The sequence below is a fragment of the Salvia hispanica genome, chromosome 1 (genome assembly GCF_023119035.1).
Source record: "Salvia hispanica cultivar TCC Black 2014 chromosome 1, UniMelb_Shisp_WGS_1.0, whole genome shotgun sequence".
In the NCBI taxonomy this organism is placed as follows: Eukaryota; Viridiplantae; Streptophyta; class Magnoliopsida; order Lamiales; family Lamiaceae; genus Salvia; species Salvia hispanica.
The window spans coordinates 9,957,638-9,975,327 of NC_062965.1; the positions used below are offsets into that span (position 1 = coordinate 9,957,638).

The window sequence follows — 17,690 nt, forward strand, 5'->3', positions numbered from 1 at the left end:
TAACAAAGTAAAAGCCCAAACAGTCGTCTTCTCCATTTTCTCAATTTCCAGTTACAGAGAACGGCGTCGGTCTGGATTGCAGGCTCCTCAAGCAATCTGGGGCGGAGACCTGGCGGAGGACGACCGTAGCAGGGGGATTCTGGGTCCGGTGCCGGCCAAGCCCCCGCTGGCGCGGGGGCTTGGCTCTGTGTGGTTCCGCCGCTGGATACTAGTGACTTGACCGAGGCAGCAGGGTTGATCCAACTATATAATTAATAGTAGAATTCATTTTATTAAGCCGTAATCTTTATCATTTTTTCGATATAAGATTTCCTTTCCAGTTTTACAAACATGTCTCTCGATTCAAGCTTTGATTGTGCATTCAACATTTAGTTATTTTAATAAAATTATTAATTTTTGGCTTACTCATAATTTCATAAATCTCAATTATAATATTTAATCAATATATTTTTTGTGTGAGCTGTTCTTAAAATAGTTTTAAATATAGATTACAAAATAAAATTTGTTAACCAAAAATCGAATCCTAATATTTTTGTAAAAATTGATAACCAAGTATGAATACAGCTTTCTGGCGGTCGCAATCTACCTGCATCAGCCTCCCTATACTTTGCCATATATCTTTAGATTTGATTTAATTAAGAGAGAAAGATGGAGAGATTTGATTTAATCATATAATATAAATAATGTATAGAATATTACTATATAATTTAGTAAGTACGAGATTCCAATTTTCCATGGCTCTGTCAAAAATAAAATAAATATGAGGTCAACGTTTATCATCTCGCAAATCTTTATTATCTGATTTGTGCATTTATTTTATGTAATATGATTTGCACCGAAAATGCTTGATTAGTTCAAGTAAACGATGCAATAGTAAATGTCCAATTAATGGAATAGCTAAAGTTGACTATTGCTGGCAAATCGCCGGAAATTGCGACCCAGAGGAATAAGTTTACAAATACTATTAGTAAATTTCTCCCTTCCTTCACACTTTTTTATTAATATTATAAATAATTATTTAATGTTTTATATTGATTATTAATTCCGTATATTTAATGATATAGCACAGAAATTAAGACAATATTGGTAAAATAAAAGATGTGAGGATAATAGTAGTAGTAGTTAAAGTAGGATAGTGCATAGTGGGATCCACATTATTATTGTTAGTGTTTTGATGCTGATATAAGTTGCAAATAACTTCATGTATAGAAGTAAAAATTCGGATAGCTTTCCATAAATGAAAATGTCTATATTTTTATGGGACGGACGAAAATTAAAATACACATATTTTTATAAGACGGAAGGAGTACCATTTTAAATTATTAAGTATATTATAATTATTATTATTCTTTTAATAAATATTTTAATTATTATTATGTCAATTTGTTAATCCATTTATTATTTCAATCACTTGAATGAATTTAACTAATTATATAAATTTAAAATCCTAACAATTTTTTTTATATTTCTTTACATAGAAAAGTAATCTATCGGGAATCATATTCTCTAGAATCAGAATCTTTAGCAAACTGAAAGAAAAAAAAATGTGTCGTCTTATTTGGTACAGAGGGGATATTAATTTTCTTAACAAAAAACAAGCCCATAATGTATTCTTACTATTTTGAGTATACTAGAAATATTAAATTTATGTTTATCAAAAGAAACATATTTATCCAAAATTCACAAGATTAGCATCAATGGGATCAAAATATACTTTTGATTTAGTTTTTCGTTAAATATTTTTTTATTACCAACTAAGTTAAAAAGTTAAAATTTTTTTGAATTAAAATATGTACATCTTGAAACTCAAAGCACATTATGTATTAAACACAATAATTTGGAAAGGTTTTTAATACGGAGTATTTAAATATATATTTGGGATGTAATCAAATGAACATTATAAACTTCAAATTATGCTCTGAAATATAACAAAATGTCAACAGATGATAAAATAATAGTAATAAAAATTGTCAATATAATATCAATGATTGATGATGTATTGATATTTTTATTTTGTGATCTGTTGATATTTTTTAATTATTCGTTTAGTAGTTAACATGTTCTGGACAAAACGATCGATACAGAGAGTTATTACCTTATTTGATAGGATTGTGTATATGTCGCATTGAATTAAACTAAACAAAAACTTCACGCCGATCGAGGTTTGGTTATAGCTGGATCACTATTTTATGGATCAGTATAATTTCTTCATTCTTGACTTGGGCTGGATTATCACAATTCAGCCGAACAAATATTCATTCTTGACTTGGTTTGATTTTATCTATTTGTTATACATGTCTGAATAAATACATATATATTAAACAATTGTTAGGACAAAACTGCCGGCTTTTATATATGCTTTCAATTTTATAAACAAGAATTCATGTCACCTTCTTCACTATAAGTCAAACAAAACGTCTCTATCTCTGGTAACTCCATTAATCTTCCAACTGCATATTTACATATTAAGAGGGTGAGGAGTTTGTATTTCCAGAGTTGATACACATTGAATTTTAATGGCCATGGCAACTGATGATTCAACTGCAAGCGATTACAAGAAAAATGTAAGTTCCCATGTACCACAACACATGTCAATTTAATTTGTTCAAGTATATCTATACCGGACTTAGAGCAACTCCAAGGGAAGAGGTAAACGAAAATAAACGTGCAGGTGGATACAAGGACTGCGGAAGAGAAGGCGATCGATGATTGGCTGCCTATTACTTCTTCACGAAATGCGAAATGGTGGTACTCGGCTTTTCACAATGTCACAGCCATGGTTGGAGCTGGAGTTCTCAGTCTCCCTTTTGCCATGTCTGAGCTGGGATGGTAAGTATTGAAACTTCTGCAGTATATATGACTTGAAACTGAACGATTTCGGGTTATTTTCAGGGGTCCCGGAGTAGCAGTGATGATCATATCTTGGATCATCACCCTCTACACATTGTGGCAGATGGTTGAGATGCATGAAATGGTACCTGGCAAGAGGTTTGACCGATATCACGAGCTCGGACAGCATGCTTTCGGAGAGAAGCTCGGGCTGTACATCGTCGTGCCTCAGCAGCTAGTTGTTGAAGTCGGAGTGGACATTGTGTACATGGTCACAGGAGGGAAATCACTCAAGAAATTCCATGATTTGGTCTGTGATGATCACTGCAAAGACATCAAGCTTACCTATTTTATAATGATCTTCGCCTCCGTCCACTTTGTCCTCTCACATCTCCCCAACCTCAATTCCATTTCCGGCGTGTCTTTGGCTGCAGCAATCATGTCCTTGAGGTACATAGGGTTCCGTTATGTTGATAACTAGCTTAAATTGATATCTGACAACTATGTCAACAACCTACGTTATTGAGGTCAACTAAATGTAGTTGAGTTATATATGCATGTAAAATATCAATAGTTGTCAGTTATCAATTTAAGATAGTAATCAACCGATTATATCCCGAGATACATATATATTTATATACTGTGAAACTTTATACGACTTACCTATGATCTGACATGATGATTTTGTCTTGTGTGGGAAGCTATTCTACGATTGCGTGGGGGGCTGCGCTGAAAAAGGGCGTTCAACCAAACGTGCAATATGGTTACAGAGCGAAAAGCACAGCCGGTACTGTTTTCAACTTCTTCAGTGCTCTGGGAGATGTGGCTTTTGCCTATGCCGGGCATAATGTTGTCTTGGAGATTCAAGCCACCATCCCTTCGACACCGGAGAAGCCTTCCAAGGGGCCCATGTGGAAGGGAGTCATCGTTGCCTACATTGTTGTCGCCCTGTGCTACTTCCCTGTCGCATTCATTGGATACTGGATGTATGGCAATGAAGTATCAGACAACATTTTGATATCATTAAACAAACCAACTTGGCTCATCGCCATGGCTAACATGTTCGTCGTGGTACATGTTATTGGAAGCTATCAGGTAAAATGAAACTCAGTGTGTTTCATCATTCTAGTGTAATTCAGTAATTCGACATACACATATCAAAGGAAGTCATCGAATCACATGCTATGTGTGGATGCAGATATACGCGATGCCAGTTTTTGACATGATAGAGACTCTCCTAGTCAAGAAACTACGCTTCAAGCCAACCTGCTACCTGCGCTTCATCACCAGAAACATCTATGTCGGTACGTTAAAGATACCGCATTCAAACTCCATTCCGTAAGATGATTGTTATGTTATGCCACTTAAAAAGAATGTTTATATCAATGTTTCAGCATTCACAATGTTTGTTGCCATTTCATTCCCTTTCTTTGGCGGACTCCTCGGATTCTTTGGAGGTTTTGCTTTCGCACCAACCACATACTTTGTGAGTACAATTAAACTGCTTATACTGTTTGTGCATTTCATAGATTGAATGTCTCCTGTTAGCATAATATCTAAAATGCTCAAAACTTTCCTACAGCTGCCTTGTATCATGTGGCTTGCAATCTATAAACCAAAGAGGTTCAGCCTATCTTGGATTACTAACTGGGTGAGTTAATACTCTATGTTCTTGCATATCTTTTTGTCGTATCACTAGCTGATGGTTTTTGGGATTTCGGAACTCAGATTTGCATCATTCTCGGAGTCCTTCTGATGATTATAGCACCAATAGGAGCGCTAAGGTCAATAATATTACAAGCAAAGACCTACGACTTCTACTCCTAAGCATCTACAGATTGATGTGTCTTGCTGGTTGAGAAGGCTCGATCGGTGAAGAAATTTGGATGAATTTTAAACCAAGATGGATGTGTCGATTGCTAAGCGAGGAGTGGAGGGTTCATCGCCTGCTCCAGCAATTCAATGCTTACAATTTTATCTCTGAATTTATTCTGTGTATAAACCTGTTTGCTTGTGTTCTAGACTATTAGTGCTTTTGTTAATGAAAAACAGTATTGCAATGATAATTTAAATACAATCATATGCTAGCAAATGACCATGTGACTGTTTTGATTTTCATGTTCTAGTTTGCTTTTAATCAACACATAACACGCTGCTGAAACGCAATGCAAGACGTTGACTACATGTAGACCATTAGATAGATAGTCTAAACGAAACATGAGGAAGCATGTCCTTTGATACCCTAGACTCTTTAGAATACATTACACATACCAAGAGAATAATACAATATATAATGAAACAGAATAAAACAAAGTAATATCATATGTCAAGGCGATGTACCTTGAATTCCAAAACTAGTAGAAAATTGCATTTGGCTGGTGAAACTGTCCTTGAAATTATCGTTCCTCACTCGCCGAGCTGGAGAGACGAAGCATATCATATTTGAAATAGAGTACAAAACAATAAAATGAAGGATGGAGAAATCTAAGACTGCATAATCTATCCTTGCTCAAGGATGAGGTTAATTTATTGGTTGCATAATGCATACAAGATTAAATCTTGTCCAATGTGAGCCTGCATCTCTATGTGTTGTCAATCTCTATGAATTTTGGACATTACGATACCTTCTATAACCAGCTACACACTCAAAGGTAAACTTGTATGACAACAAAAAACGAACCTAAGTTTATTATAATTAGGCATCACTCATTGGTGATGACAATACAAAGTTCGGAATCTTGAACTAGTGTGAATACCGCTTACCTAGAAGACTTGTCTGCCGCAAGAAGCATCTTTCCAACAGGCAAACCAAGATTTATTCATTTAAAATCTATGTGCTAATACATGACATCTATATAAGAGCCATTGTGTAGTTCCCTGCACCTTCTCTCCATTTCTGTGCTACAACACCATGGCAACGAAGGAAGCAGCTGATGACAATGTTTCTATCCCTGCTTCAACACCAGCAGATGGAGAGACATACAGAGCAACAAAAGTAACTGTCATTCTCTCTCCGTACAACATAAATTATACACGTGTTTTTGCAGATAAAAGACCTGGCTCACAGGATCTCGATAAATTGTAGTTTCACACAATTCATCATCACCACTAAGGCACTAACTGATATAGAGAGAACTGTGTGGAGAAAGTTCTAACACCAACCATTTCAACATTTCCATACTTAACAGAACATCTTTATACTCTAGTTCCATTACATGGTCTGAATGTTTCGTATTGCTAATTATAGGAAGATTACCGGTCAGTGGAGCAAAAGGCAATAGATGACTGGCTTCCAATTACTTCATCACGGAACGCAAAATGGTGGTACTCAGCTTTCCACAATGTTACAGCCATGGTTGGAGCAGGTGTCCTAAGTCTTCCTTATGCCATGGCAGCTCTGGGATGGTAAGCATGCCTTCAACTTGAGGACAAATTTGTTTGTTTCGGTAAAGCTTAAGCTTTGCGTTATGCTATATTTAGTCCCAAGCTTTCATTTGGTTAAATTGGATCACTAGACAAGGATCCAACTGAACCAATGAAAGTTTTAGCATCCCATTACAAAAAAATAGAAAGTTTAAAAAAATGAAAGTTCAGGAACCTATCAATATATTGCTCCTTTATATTTTCATTTCTCCCATCAAAACCTATTCCTTATTCCATAACTTGTGACTTTAGGGGACCAGGAGTTGCCATTCTAATTCTCTCATGGATCATCACATTATACACTTTGTGGCAAATGGTTGAGATGCATGAGATGGTACCAGGAAAACGTTTTGATCGATACCATGAACTTGGCCAGCACGCATTTGGTGAAAAGCTTGGCCTTTACATCGTAGTACCTCAGCAGTTAGTCGTTGAAGTTGGTGTCAATATAGTTTACATGGTAACTGGAGGCAAATCGCTGAAGAAATTCCACAAAACTGTATGTGGAAGCTGTAAGGATATCAAAACTACTTACTTCATAATGATATTCGCTTCTGCCCATTTTGTTCTCTCCCATTTGCCAAACTTCAACTCAATCTCTGGGATATCTTTAGCTGCAGCTGTCATGTCTTTAACGTAAGTGTTCAGTATCTTTAACAAAGCCCTCCTCAAATAGAAACTAATGCTATATCACAAAAGGTAGATGTTGTAAGCAAAGTTCATAAACAACAATGATACTCACTTTCGTTTCCAAATAAACAGTTACTCTACGATAGCATGGACAGCTTCCATTCACAAGGGAGTCCAAAAGGGAGTTGAGTACAGCTATCCAGCATCCAGCAGAGCTGGAAAAGTTTTTGACTTCTTCACCGCCCTGGGGGAGGTGGCGTTTGCCTATGCCGGTCACAATGTGGTGCTGGAGATTCAGGCAACTATTCCGTCAACAAAAGAGAAGCCCTCAAAGAAGCCCATGTGGAAAGGTGTGCTTGTTGCCTACTTCGTTGTTGCATTGTGTTACTTCCCCGTTGCTCTTATAGGCTACAGGATGTTTGGGAACCAAGTCGAGGACAACATACTTCAGTCGCTAGAGAAACCTGCATGGCTCATAGCAGCAGCTAACATGTTTGTGGTTATCCATGTTATTGGAAGTTACCAGGTTCAGTTTTCATTTCTTATTGAATTGTTTTTTGTCTTTTTCAACCACTTCTCGAGCAATAAACAGGTGTTCGATTTTCTGACATTGGATCCCATTCTCTGCAGATTTATGCCATGCCAGTTTTTGACATGATCGAAACTCTGTTAGTGAAAACATTGAGGTTCAAACCAAACTTCTGGCTTCGTTTCATCTCACGCAACATCTACGTAGGTAGTATTACCAACAAATCCCACACCCTCTACCAAACTGAAGTATTTGCTAGTTTTGAAGTAAAAGTTTTAGCAACCTTATCTCTACATGTTTTCCCCAGCATTTACTATGTTCATTGCTATAACATTCCCATTCTTTGGTGGGCTGCTGGGATTTTTTGGAGGTTTTGCTTTCGCCCCGACAACCTACTTTGTAAGTAATTCTGAAAACCCAGTTGTGAATACTGTTCTAACCAAACATAAAATTGGCTGAGTCTTCTATAATTCTATTATCTCTCTATTTCAGTTGCCCTGTGTCATGTGGCTTGCAATCTATAAACCTAAAAGATTCAGCTTATCTTGGTTCACCAATTGGGTAAGTAAAGCACAAAGTCTATAACACTAAAAGTAGTATGTCTAATCATCTGCTTTATTTTCAGATTTGCATTATTCTTGGACTTATGTTGATGATACTCTCACCCATTGGAGGCTTAAGAAATATAATCCTGAAGGCTAAGGACTACGAATTTTACTCTTAAGCACTTTCACCACTTTCTTTAGAATAAGGGTAAGAATGTAGTAGCAACGAATTCTGATGGCTTTAAAGCATGATATATGCACTACATGTGGATAAATATGAATTTTCAAGGGAAATATAGCAACCAAGAAAAGAATTAAATACCCTGGGTTCATTTAAAAGTTGTGTTTTTTCCTTGTGATTGATAAATAAGCCACATATTTTTTCCTTATGTTCCTGAAAAGTAGAAACAATAAAACTTGATTACAAATAGAAGGACTACATTGTGCAAAGGGAATTATTTCATTAATGTTTAGAGTGTATATTGTGCATAATGTAAAACATGACAAAACACACACACAAACAGATATGCATTCTACAAGACAAAATTCTGAAATGGCATGCTGGTTGTAGAACTAATTGACCTCAGTAGGAAACCACAACAACATATTAGAAACTTGATTTTTAAAAAAAGGTGAATCAAAAGAATAAAGGTAAACCTACTCTCCACCAAGAAAAAGAAAGATTCTCATAAAAATATCAAACAAGGATTTTTAATCACTTGTAATAATTCAAGTTTGCCATTAAAAGAGAATAAATAGAGCGCATAAAACGGAGGAGACATAAGATCAAACACCTTAGCTGCAATGTCCACATCCGAGCTGGCCAAACAATGAAGATGAGATAGTAGAGAATATCCGTGAGGAAATCAGGCAATGCTGTAATCCAACACGAGGTTTTTGCGAAGGAGGAAAATTGCCATTTCCAGAGACATTTTTTATCGTTGCAAATTTGAACATAAAACAGTATTCCGTTTTTCTTTTATTTCAAATAAAATATGTTAGAATATTGATATTTACAAAATTCTTACTACAACTACTACTACTTCCTCATGTTAATGAGAAATTGAGTTGAAAAGTAGGAGAGATATACTACTCCATAAAATAAGAAATTGAGTTGAAAAATAGGAGAGATATATATAAAATAGGAAAAATAAAGAGAGTAAAATAGGTGATGAAATAAAGTAAAAGCGTTTGGATACTTTGATTTTTATTTTTAAAAAAAATATGACTCAACTTAGTTGGTATGTTTCAAAAAGAAATATGACTCAACTTAGTTGGGACGGTGGAAATACTATTTGTTTGTAATAACTCAAATATTAAGAAAAAAAAAATACTTCATTCGCCTCACTTTAAATGGCACATTACTCCCTCCATTCTACCATAGCTAGGTATTTCTTTTCGGCAGAGAAATTAAAAAAGTTATACTTATTATATTAAATAGAAAAAATAATGTGAGAGAAATGTTAATTATTATTAATTGCGTCCCAGAGAAGACAACTAGGTTTTCTTTCGATTTGTCCCAATCAAGATGATCAATTACTAAAAATGGAAATACATTTATTTTTACTTTATTTTCTCCTCATTAACAAAAAACAACACTGCATAAAATTTTATGCCGCCAAAAAATGAGACAGAGAGAATATTAAATATGAAAACGGGTTAACGGAAATATAATATAGATGTACTTTTTCATTGTATTTTAGGAGTAATGTTATATTTAATGACATGAAATTTAAAATTGTGTTTAATTGCTTTACGTCCATTATATAGTACATCCCTGTCGGGGAGTGATCAATTGCTAACTCATCACTTAGTTGCTAACTACAACTAATTTAAGACCATAAGATTTTAAAAATCTTGTGGTCTACAATTTGTCATGTGTAATTTCGTTTTTCATTTTTTAATATTAAAAAGATGATAGCAACTATCAAATTTAGGGTTTAGAAATACAATATCAATACAGTGTATGAAATACATCAACACGTAGACATAATAATGTCAACACAGTTTCATATTGACATTTTACAAGCATAATATTGACATATTAGGTAAGGTGTATTGACATAAATCTGTTCGTAAAAAATACGAATTTTTTTTTGAATTTTGACGTCGGAACATATGCATGTAGTATATCGTTGGAATTCTTATAAAATTATCTTTAATTTGATATATGCTATATGAATTTAAAGTTTTGGGATTTCTTTTAAAAGTTAGTTATAACTAACTTGACATTAATACCCCTATTGATTTTTATTGGAATTAATCCTACAGTGTTATTGACGTTTTTTTTTATCGTATTGACATTTCTTGGTTGATGATCTAGGCCTTTAATTTGAATATCTAATGGTTATTATTGAGTTGTAGTTAGCAATTAAACATTGAGTTAGCAATATAACAGCCCCCATCCCTGTCTCACTAAGTTGGTTCATATTCTTTTTAAATATCTAATTAAGTGGCGTTATTTTCTATTTTGACAAGAATAAAATATTTAATCACTCATGATTTTCTTTTCTTTTATTTATCATACTTTATTATCTCCTCTACTTTAGTTTACTTCCCTCTAACTTATTTCATACAATTTCTTAATCTTTATGCCCAAAGGAATAATTGGGACAAAGGGAGTATTTCTCTTTGTTGAAGCAATTCCGAAAAGAAAGTAGTACTGAAGTTTTCACTTGGATCAATTTTTCTGTTTTTTGTGTGAATTGTATACATACACCAAACAAGAGAAACTTACCATTTGCAATAGAAAAAAATGCAAATTCCATACTTAGATCTTGTATTAAGAGAGAAGAGAGCAAAATTAGGAGCCAATATAGACCACACTTCCACACCATCATATATTCATACAACATGATATCAGCTATACGTATTTGTATTTCCCACGTAAATAAGGTTGGAATCATTCTCATTTTCAGGACTTATTTTTGTGGTTTTCGAAGTTGAAGACCAAGAATATCGAGAGTCCAATGAACAGGCGAACCGATCTCACCTTCATCTACATTGAGCATGTAGTAGCATTGGGATCGGTTGTTGGGGGTTCGGGTTCCTCATCGTCGTCGTCCATCTTCATGTACAATCCAAGCTGCTCTAATGGATTATGACTTCCGAACTTGAAACTCCCAAACCCATCCTGTGAGTCCTCTGGAGTTGTTTCATCGACAATGCTAGCTAGTGCTAGTTGCTCGGTAGGGGCTGTCCTCAACATTTCCAAGTCCTCAAGAAAACGAGAATTCTCGTTGATTTCAACCGTCTTCTCCATCTGCAGCGTTACACGGTAATATAGGCTTCGATGGAAGAGAATAAGGGATAAGATTCGAGTTAGTTTGTGGTAATCGAACCTTGAGCAGCGCTTCTCTCGCTGCTTCTCTCTCCAGTTCCCTTCTCCTTTTTTCTTCAGCTGCAGCTTCAGCTTCAGCCCGCTTACGAGCATCTTCTGCAGCTTTGGCTTCTGCTTGAAGCCTAGCTTTCTCTGTTTAAATGAAAGCAAAGATGTTAAAAATCCTTTGTTGGAGAGCAGAAGTGCTCATCCATAAACCATCACCAAGCAATTACATGAATTACCTCTTTTTTTGTGCATCTCAAGTTCCTCTCTTTCACGTCGGAGTTTCTCCGGGTCCATCTTCTCATCCTGCCAGGAGATCAGGATCATGCTGCTAAAACTAATAGGGTAACTAGTGATGAAAATTTGGGAAATCACTAACCTGAGTTAGAGTTTTCTCTCGAGCTTTTAAGATTGTGTCCAAAAACCGATTCTTCAAGATAGCTGCCCTGTACAGCTTGTCTGGGGAGACATGCCTGTCATCTTGTGCACCCTCCACTGACACGTTCAACAATGACAGATAAGAAACAGCAAATATTTACATAGCCAATCCATCACACTGAGCTCTTACCATCAACTTGTCCATCTGAATCACTCAAGGAAGGCTTCACTAAACCATCTTCAAGGTGGTCCAGTTCACTAGCAGATGCTGTAAGGAATCAGGCATCTAGCTTAACCAGTAAATCGTGTAATTGACTGAGAAGTTAACAGATAATAGAAAGCTGACTTAACATGCATCACGCCTGAAAATACTTCTCAACACAGAGCTGAGAGCTATAAATAATATTTCAACTAAACTTAGGACATCATGCCTGAAAATCTACTTCTCAACACAGGGCTGAAGAATGCTGTGTACTTACAGCTGAGATACAACTTCATCAGGCTCATGGAAATGTTATCAGTGGCGTATGGCGGTCGACAAAAAAACCTCCACAAGGTTATGACGGTTGGCATGGCAGAATATTACGATCAATAAATAATTAAATAAATAAATAAATATTATAAATGTATATAAAAATACAGTATATATAAAATGCTAATTTTTAGAAAACGCTAAAAAATATCTCAAAATATAATTTTATTTGAAGAAAGTACCGTCATCATATTAAGTTGCTAGAAAACAGTACTTTCTTCAATTGAAATTTATTATATTTTGAGATTTTTTTTATCATTTTCTAAAAATTTGGATTTTATATATGCTGTAATTTTTATGTACATTAATAATATATTTATTCAATTATTTATAGAAAGTACTTCTACAATTTTCTTGATAAAGTAAATTAGATCTAATAATCGATAATATTAATACTACATACATCCCATTCAAGATGTCTACTTTCCCTTTTTAGTTTGTCTCAACTAAGATATCCTCTTTTCTTTTGGGAATAAAACATGTCTCTTCTCTCTCCTCGATAAAATATTCAACTATATTTTTCTTTCTACTTTAATACATTCAACAACTCCACCTAAAATCTTATGTCATTCAAGAATATGGTCATCTTGAATGGGACAGGGGGAGTATGTGTATCTGAATTCCACTAATACATAAGGCATACAGTAATACAGAAATTGAGAAAACGGTGCCAGAGGCTGAACAGCAGGCAGTGGGGAGGTGCATCGATTGAAACGGCGCAAACTTAGGCAGCGGGTCCAATGTGTGGAGGATAAAATTTCCAAAACCCCTACTTTCAATAGGTGAATGGATTGGGTTTTTGGTTAATTGGTAAATGGGTGGGAGAAAATGACAACTATGAAAGTGCCGTGGCACTACAAGAGGCATGGTGGCAGCCATCGCTGCCACCGAAAAATGCCAAGCCATGCATGGCTGCCTTTTTATAACACCGCTCATCTCCAACAATGTGGGATGAGCCACGATGTGTCATGGGACCATAACTCCTACACTAAAGGAATGACTTCAGAAGCCAAAAGATCTAAGTCCAAGCAGCTATTTCCACATTACCCCAAAAATCTAATTTACATTGCATTCAAAGCAAGTTGATATCTTCAAAATGCTGACTCTCTGGAATTAAAATAGAAACGAATCCTAAAATCCCAAAAAAGAACAAAGCCTCTCCCCTTCCTCCCAATCCGATAAAACAGAAGGATAAGACAAATCCAGAACACTTACGATCTTTGCTAACCAGCTCGCCAGTGTCAACCTTTTTAATATCTGAATCTGCTGTGTGACAGGTTTCATCCTGAAACATTTATTAAAAACACTATATAAATACCAACAAGCAGCAATTACTGACTCTATGACCAAAGGAGAACAATGGTGCAACCGTGCAAGAAAGAAATAAGAGGGGACCTGCTCTTGTTTTACAGCTGAAGAACCCTTGGAGCATTCAGACCCTCTATCAGAGTCTGGACCTGCAAGATTAAAAATATAAGAAATATTTTAGGGTTCAGCGAACACAAATCATAGAAGGTACAGAAACCATGCTATGTCTCAAAGGAGGACTATAAACATTTAACAAACAATTAAACATTTAGCTCTAGATAGATAAAAAATACTATGATAAGTTAATTGATTGTTTACTTATATGGAATAGAACTTTAGAATATCCCAAAGCCATTGAGATTTTTTTACCATTAGAGCTAATTTTGTAATTTTTGTTTGATTCGTATCTCACTCAAAGGCTAGGATGGAGAAATCATAATGATAAGGACTAAAAATACCCGACACTTTATCTTGTCAATCATGAACCCTGCCTATAATTGCAAGGCGAACAATATCTAACACTTCCAGAACCAAAATAGTTCAACCGGGGAGATGGGTGGCATGGTTGTGGTGGCAGGGAATTGCAACAGTGGTGTGGTGGGGATGGGCAACGGAGTGGTAGCAGAAGGAGGTGTTGAGTTATGGCTGGGGAAGAGCTGGGGCTGGCAGAGGATGGATCTATGGTGGTGGAGGATGGATAATGAGGAGGGAAACGGGGAAACCCAAACACCAGTCAGAGGTGAGGAATGAAAAGCACTCAAATGGGGAATCAAAACTCTTGAAAACCAGCCGTGCAAATGCATGCACATTTAAAACTTCTACAAGGACGTATTCACAATTAGTAACCACACAGATTATAAACATAAACTTTGCAGCACAAAAACATCACATGCAAGGAAACAGACATTTATATCACACTGAATTAACTAGCACATGGGATCAATTTAAGAGTTCAAAAAATGTAAACGTTTGCTAGCATGAAGTCCTGATACAGGATTATAATCAGATAATATTTACTGTTTGTTTATTCAGAATCCAGATCAACCTGCTTCATTATATTCTTCAGCTCTGCCCCCAACATCTTTTTCAATCAAAACTGGAGGATAACTAGTGACAGGAGCTTCATTTCCCCCAATATCAACATCCTCGTCAATGGGATCGTTATCGTTGCCTTAAGATAGTGAACATCACATAATCAAAAAATAACTTCAGAGAAGTGACACTTAATCATAGAGTCAATTTACAAAAATTAGAACCTTTATCAACTTGAAGTGATGAATTGCTAAACCCTGATACATTTGGGAGCTGAAAAAGAAGAGAAACGATCAATTGGTGGTAATGCTAAAACAACACATGCATACTTCAGCAGGGTCTCCACAATGAGGGACAAGAAATGAGCTAAAAGGAAAAAAAATACCTCAATCTCACAGGCCTCAGATCTGGCAAGGTTCTTCTGGTTATCAGGTAAATGTTCATCTAAAAGCTTCCTCAAGGTAAATAAGGTGTCATCGCTAAGATCGTCAATGTCTATTTCAATCTCATCCTCTCCACCATCACCTCTATTTGAAGTGTGTGCTCTGAGCAAATCAATGACGGTATCAGGAAGGTCCCCATCAAAACCCTCTAATTCCATGCTCAATTTATGCTTGTCTTCAGAAGTCAGCTTCCTCTTTGTAGGTTCTTGTACAACTTCATGTTGTATTGGACTCGGTTTCCTCTTTTTCGATGGAGCCAATGTCTTGGCTATTCCAGTTTCTTCAATACCCCTTGGCTTTTTAGGTGCCGAATGAGAAGCAATCACCAAAAATTTATTCTCAATAGCTTTCCACCTTGTTTCAAAGAACTGACTAAATGACTCAGCCAGAACGTGGACGTCACTCCCAGGTGGATTATATGTCTTTGCATTTGTAAAAGTAAGTCGGACATCATCTACGAATTCTATAGGATCTGAGTACTTCCCTGAATTGAGTTTTCTCTTAACTGTTCCCAAATCCATGGGGGTTTTGATTATATTAAAATAATCCGGAATGTTCAGTTTCACCACATCGACAGGTGTATTGAATACCCAAGCAAATTCTTGCGACATCAGCTTCTTCAAGAGACCATCGCACTGCTTAAGTGTTGCGTTGTTAGCATTCACATGAGAGTTGTTGCCTGCTGATTGAAACCTTCCCGTTATACCTCGATTCCAACCACGAGCTTTCTTCCCAGATGCAGAATTCAACAACGCCGATTTCTTCAAGCTACCCACTTGCAGCCCTTTCTGTTGTCCATTAGCGCAAGTGAGAGCATCACTAGAATTTGACTTTGTAAACTTATTTACCATTTTTTTCATTGGCAACTCAACCTTATTTTGGAGAATTCGAATCTTCTCAAGCTCTGATGTCAAGCGACGCGCCAAACTCTTCCTCTCCAAGGAAGACAATTTGGACATTGGAATAATTTGTACGGGTACAGTAAAACCATCCCTGGAGGCTGAATTCAAATCAACCCATTTTCTCTTAGCCGCAGAAGAGCCATCAACAGAGTCAATGCGTCCCGAGCTGCCAGATCCTTCAGATTCATAATTTGGAGCAACACTAGCAGAATAACCAGGGGGGAATCTATCTTTCTTGGCCATCATTATACCGCTTCACGCACTTATACAGAATTCTTTTACCAACTATAGCAACCAAAATAATCTGCAGAAAGCATTGGGGGGAAAATTGCATTCATTCGAACATACATATTAAAAATTCACTATTGGTTAACTTTTCAACTTTGCTTAAATATACAGATTTTTTGCAGAAGAAATTCAAGAAATAACCTAAACAAGTCTCACTCAGCTTGTGAACAATTACTAAACCTGATTCCCCAAATCAGCAACACTTTCCTCTGAAATAAACCAACATTTTACATTCCACTCATATATACAAATTGGACTGGGCCGAAATACCTAACTTCAATAACACCTAACATAATCCATTACCAATTCATGCTCGAGCTGAAATACAATTACCTTGACATATATTCCAGTCCTCAATCTTGGCCACGAGCACCAGTCCAGCAGCCAATGCCCGGGAAGGGACGGAAATATTTTGTATAGAGCAAAATTCACTAACTTAAATTGGAGAATTGAATAACTCAACCCTAGATCGAGAATTAAAAATTGGGAGCTCAGCTGAGAAAATGAATACTCGTAAAAACATAAACACTCAGTAATTTCGAAACCCTAGAAGAATACAAAAGCTTGAACTGGATTAATAAGGGAGCCCCGAATCAAGCGCGCTAGTCGATTCGGGAAAGCTACCCGAAGCATCTGAGCTCCAAAAGGAGTGTGTATATCGATATGATCTAGTGTAGTAGATGGAGAGAGAAAGTGTGCGCAATCACTCTGTTCATTTTTTTCTAGAGAGAGAGAGTGCGTGTATCAGTGGGAGTGGGCGGCAGGTCGTATACTTATGGTGGCGGCGCCATTGTGGAAATCTGACCGTTGATTGTCTGCTCGGATGATCCTAACCGCTAGATCTGGATCTAAGTAATATGGAAGGCAGCCTCAGTTAGATTTATATACATATATTCGTATTGTAATTTTATGGAATTAAATTAAGAAGTTATATATTTTACTTTCATTTTAAGACATTGACTAGATGGGATTAACTAATTAATAAAAATGTATTGTAATATTTAATTCCTTGAAAAATTAATAAATAATTTATACACACTCCATCCCATAAAAATATAGTATTCACTTTTATTTCCATCCATCCCACAAAAATATGTGCATTATATTTTTAGAAATTTATGTTAATTTAATAATATAGTTTCCACTATGCATAACACTACTTTAAATACCATTCTCCTTCTCCCTCTTACCGTATCATATCATTATTCTCTATTTCTCTTACTTTACCAATTTTGTCTTAATTCTCGTGCCATATCCATTGCACCTATTTTTAAGGGACGGATGGAATATTAACTTTTACATTCTCTAAAGGAAGATGAGTCATTTCTTCGACAAAAGTATTTTGCAATGTTGTTTATATGCTAGGTCAGTGAGTATATCTTTTTTTCTTAAGATTTTATTGTGTTGGATATGGAGGAAGATAGAAACGTCCCTCTTATTTTAGAGGGCGTTCTTGGAAGAACTGATGAAGCATTGATAGATTTTAAATGAGAATTGACCTTAGGTTTCAATAAATATAAAATATT

General features: G+C 35.9%; 3 protein-coding genes and 1 long non-coding RNA gene across 4 annotated transcripts; 2 read left to right on the plus strand and 2 right to left on the minus strand.

Moving 5' to 3' along the window:
• Positions 1-2,389: 2,389 nt before the first annotated feature.
• LOC125201400 (lysine histidine transporter 1-like) lies at positions 2,390-4,947 on the plus strand. Its single transcript, XM_048099487.1, has 8 exons — positions 2,390-2,564; positions 2,672-2,829; positions 2,893-3,279; positions 3,531-3,924; positions 4,028-4,133; positions 4,224-4,315; positions 4,412-4,480; positions 4,558-4,947. The coding sequence occupies exons 1-8, from the start codon at positions 2,517-2,519 to the stop codon at positions 4,654-4,656; spliced, it is 1,353 nt and encodes a 450-aa protein (XP_047955444.1). The 5' UTR covers positions 2,390-2,516; the 3' UTR covers positions 4,657-4,947.
• Positions 4,948-5,739: 792 nt separating this feature from the next.
• On the plus strand, positions 5,740-8,254 carry LOC125201399 (lysine histidine transporter 1-like). The gene is made up of 8 exons (XM_048099486.1): positions 5,740-5,824; positions 6,077-6,234; positions 6,505-6,888; positions 7,015-7,408; positions 7,513-7,618; positions 7,719-7,810; positions 7,904-7,972; positions 8,037-8,254. The coding sequence occupies exons 1-8, from the start codon at positions 5,741-5,743 to the stop codon at positions 8,133-8,135; spliced, it is 1,386 nt and encodes a 461-aa protein (XP_047955443.1). The 5' UTR covers position 5,740; the 3' UTR covers positions 8,136-8,254.
• On the minus strand, positions 5,939-8,885 carry LOC125201401. The gene is made up of 4 exons (XR_007172902.1): positions 8,751-8,885; positions 8,279-8,350; positions 6,995-7,346; positions 5,939-6,872 (listed from the first exon to the last, which is right to left on the minus strand). It is a non-coding gene; the product is annotated as an uncharacterized LOC125201401 (long non-coding RNA).
• Positions 8,886-10,759: 1,874 nt separating this feature from the next.
• On the minus strand, positions 10,760-16,900 carry LOC125201398 (transcription factor GTE8-like). The gene is made up of 11 exons (XM_048099484.1): positions 16,498-16,900; positions 14,917-16,180; positions 14,756-14,804; positions 14,545-14,670; positions 13,587-13,648; positions 13,407-13,476; positions 11,850-11,927; positions 11,661-11,776; positions 11,521-11,587; positions 11,298-11,428; positions 10,760-11,218 (listed from the first exon to the last, which is right to left on the minus strand). Exons 2-11 carry the CDS (start codon positions 16,120-16,122, stop codon positions 10,955-10,957), a joined length of 2,169 nt encoding a protein of 722 aa, XP_047955441.1. The 5' UTR covers positions 16,123-16,180; positions 16,498-16,900; the 3' UTR covers positions 10,760-10,954.
• Between the last annotated feature and the right edge of the window lie 790 nt (positions 16,901-17,690).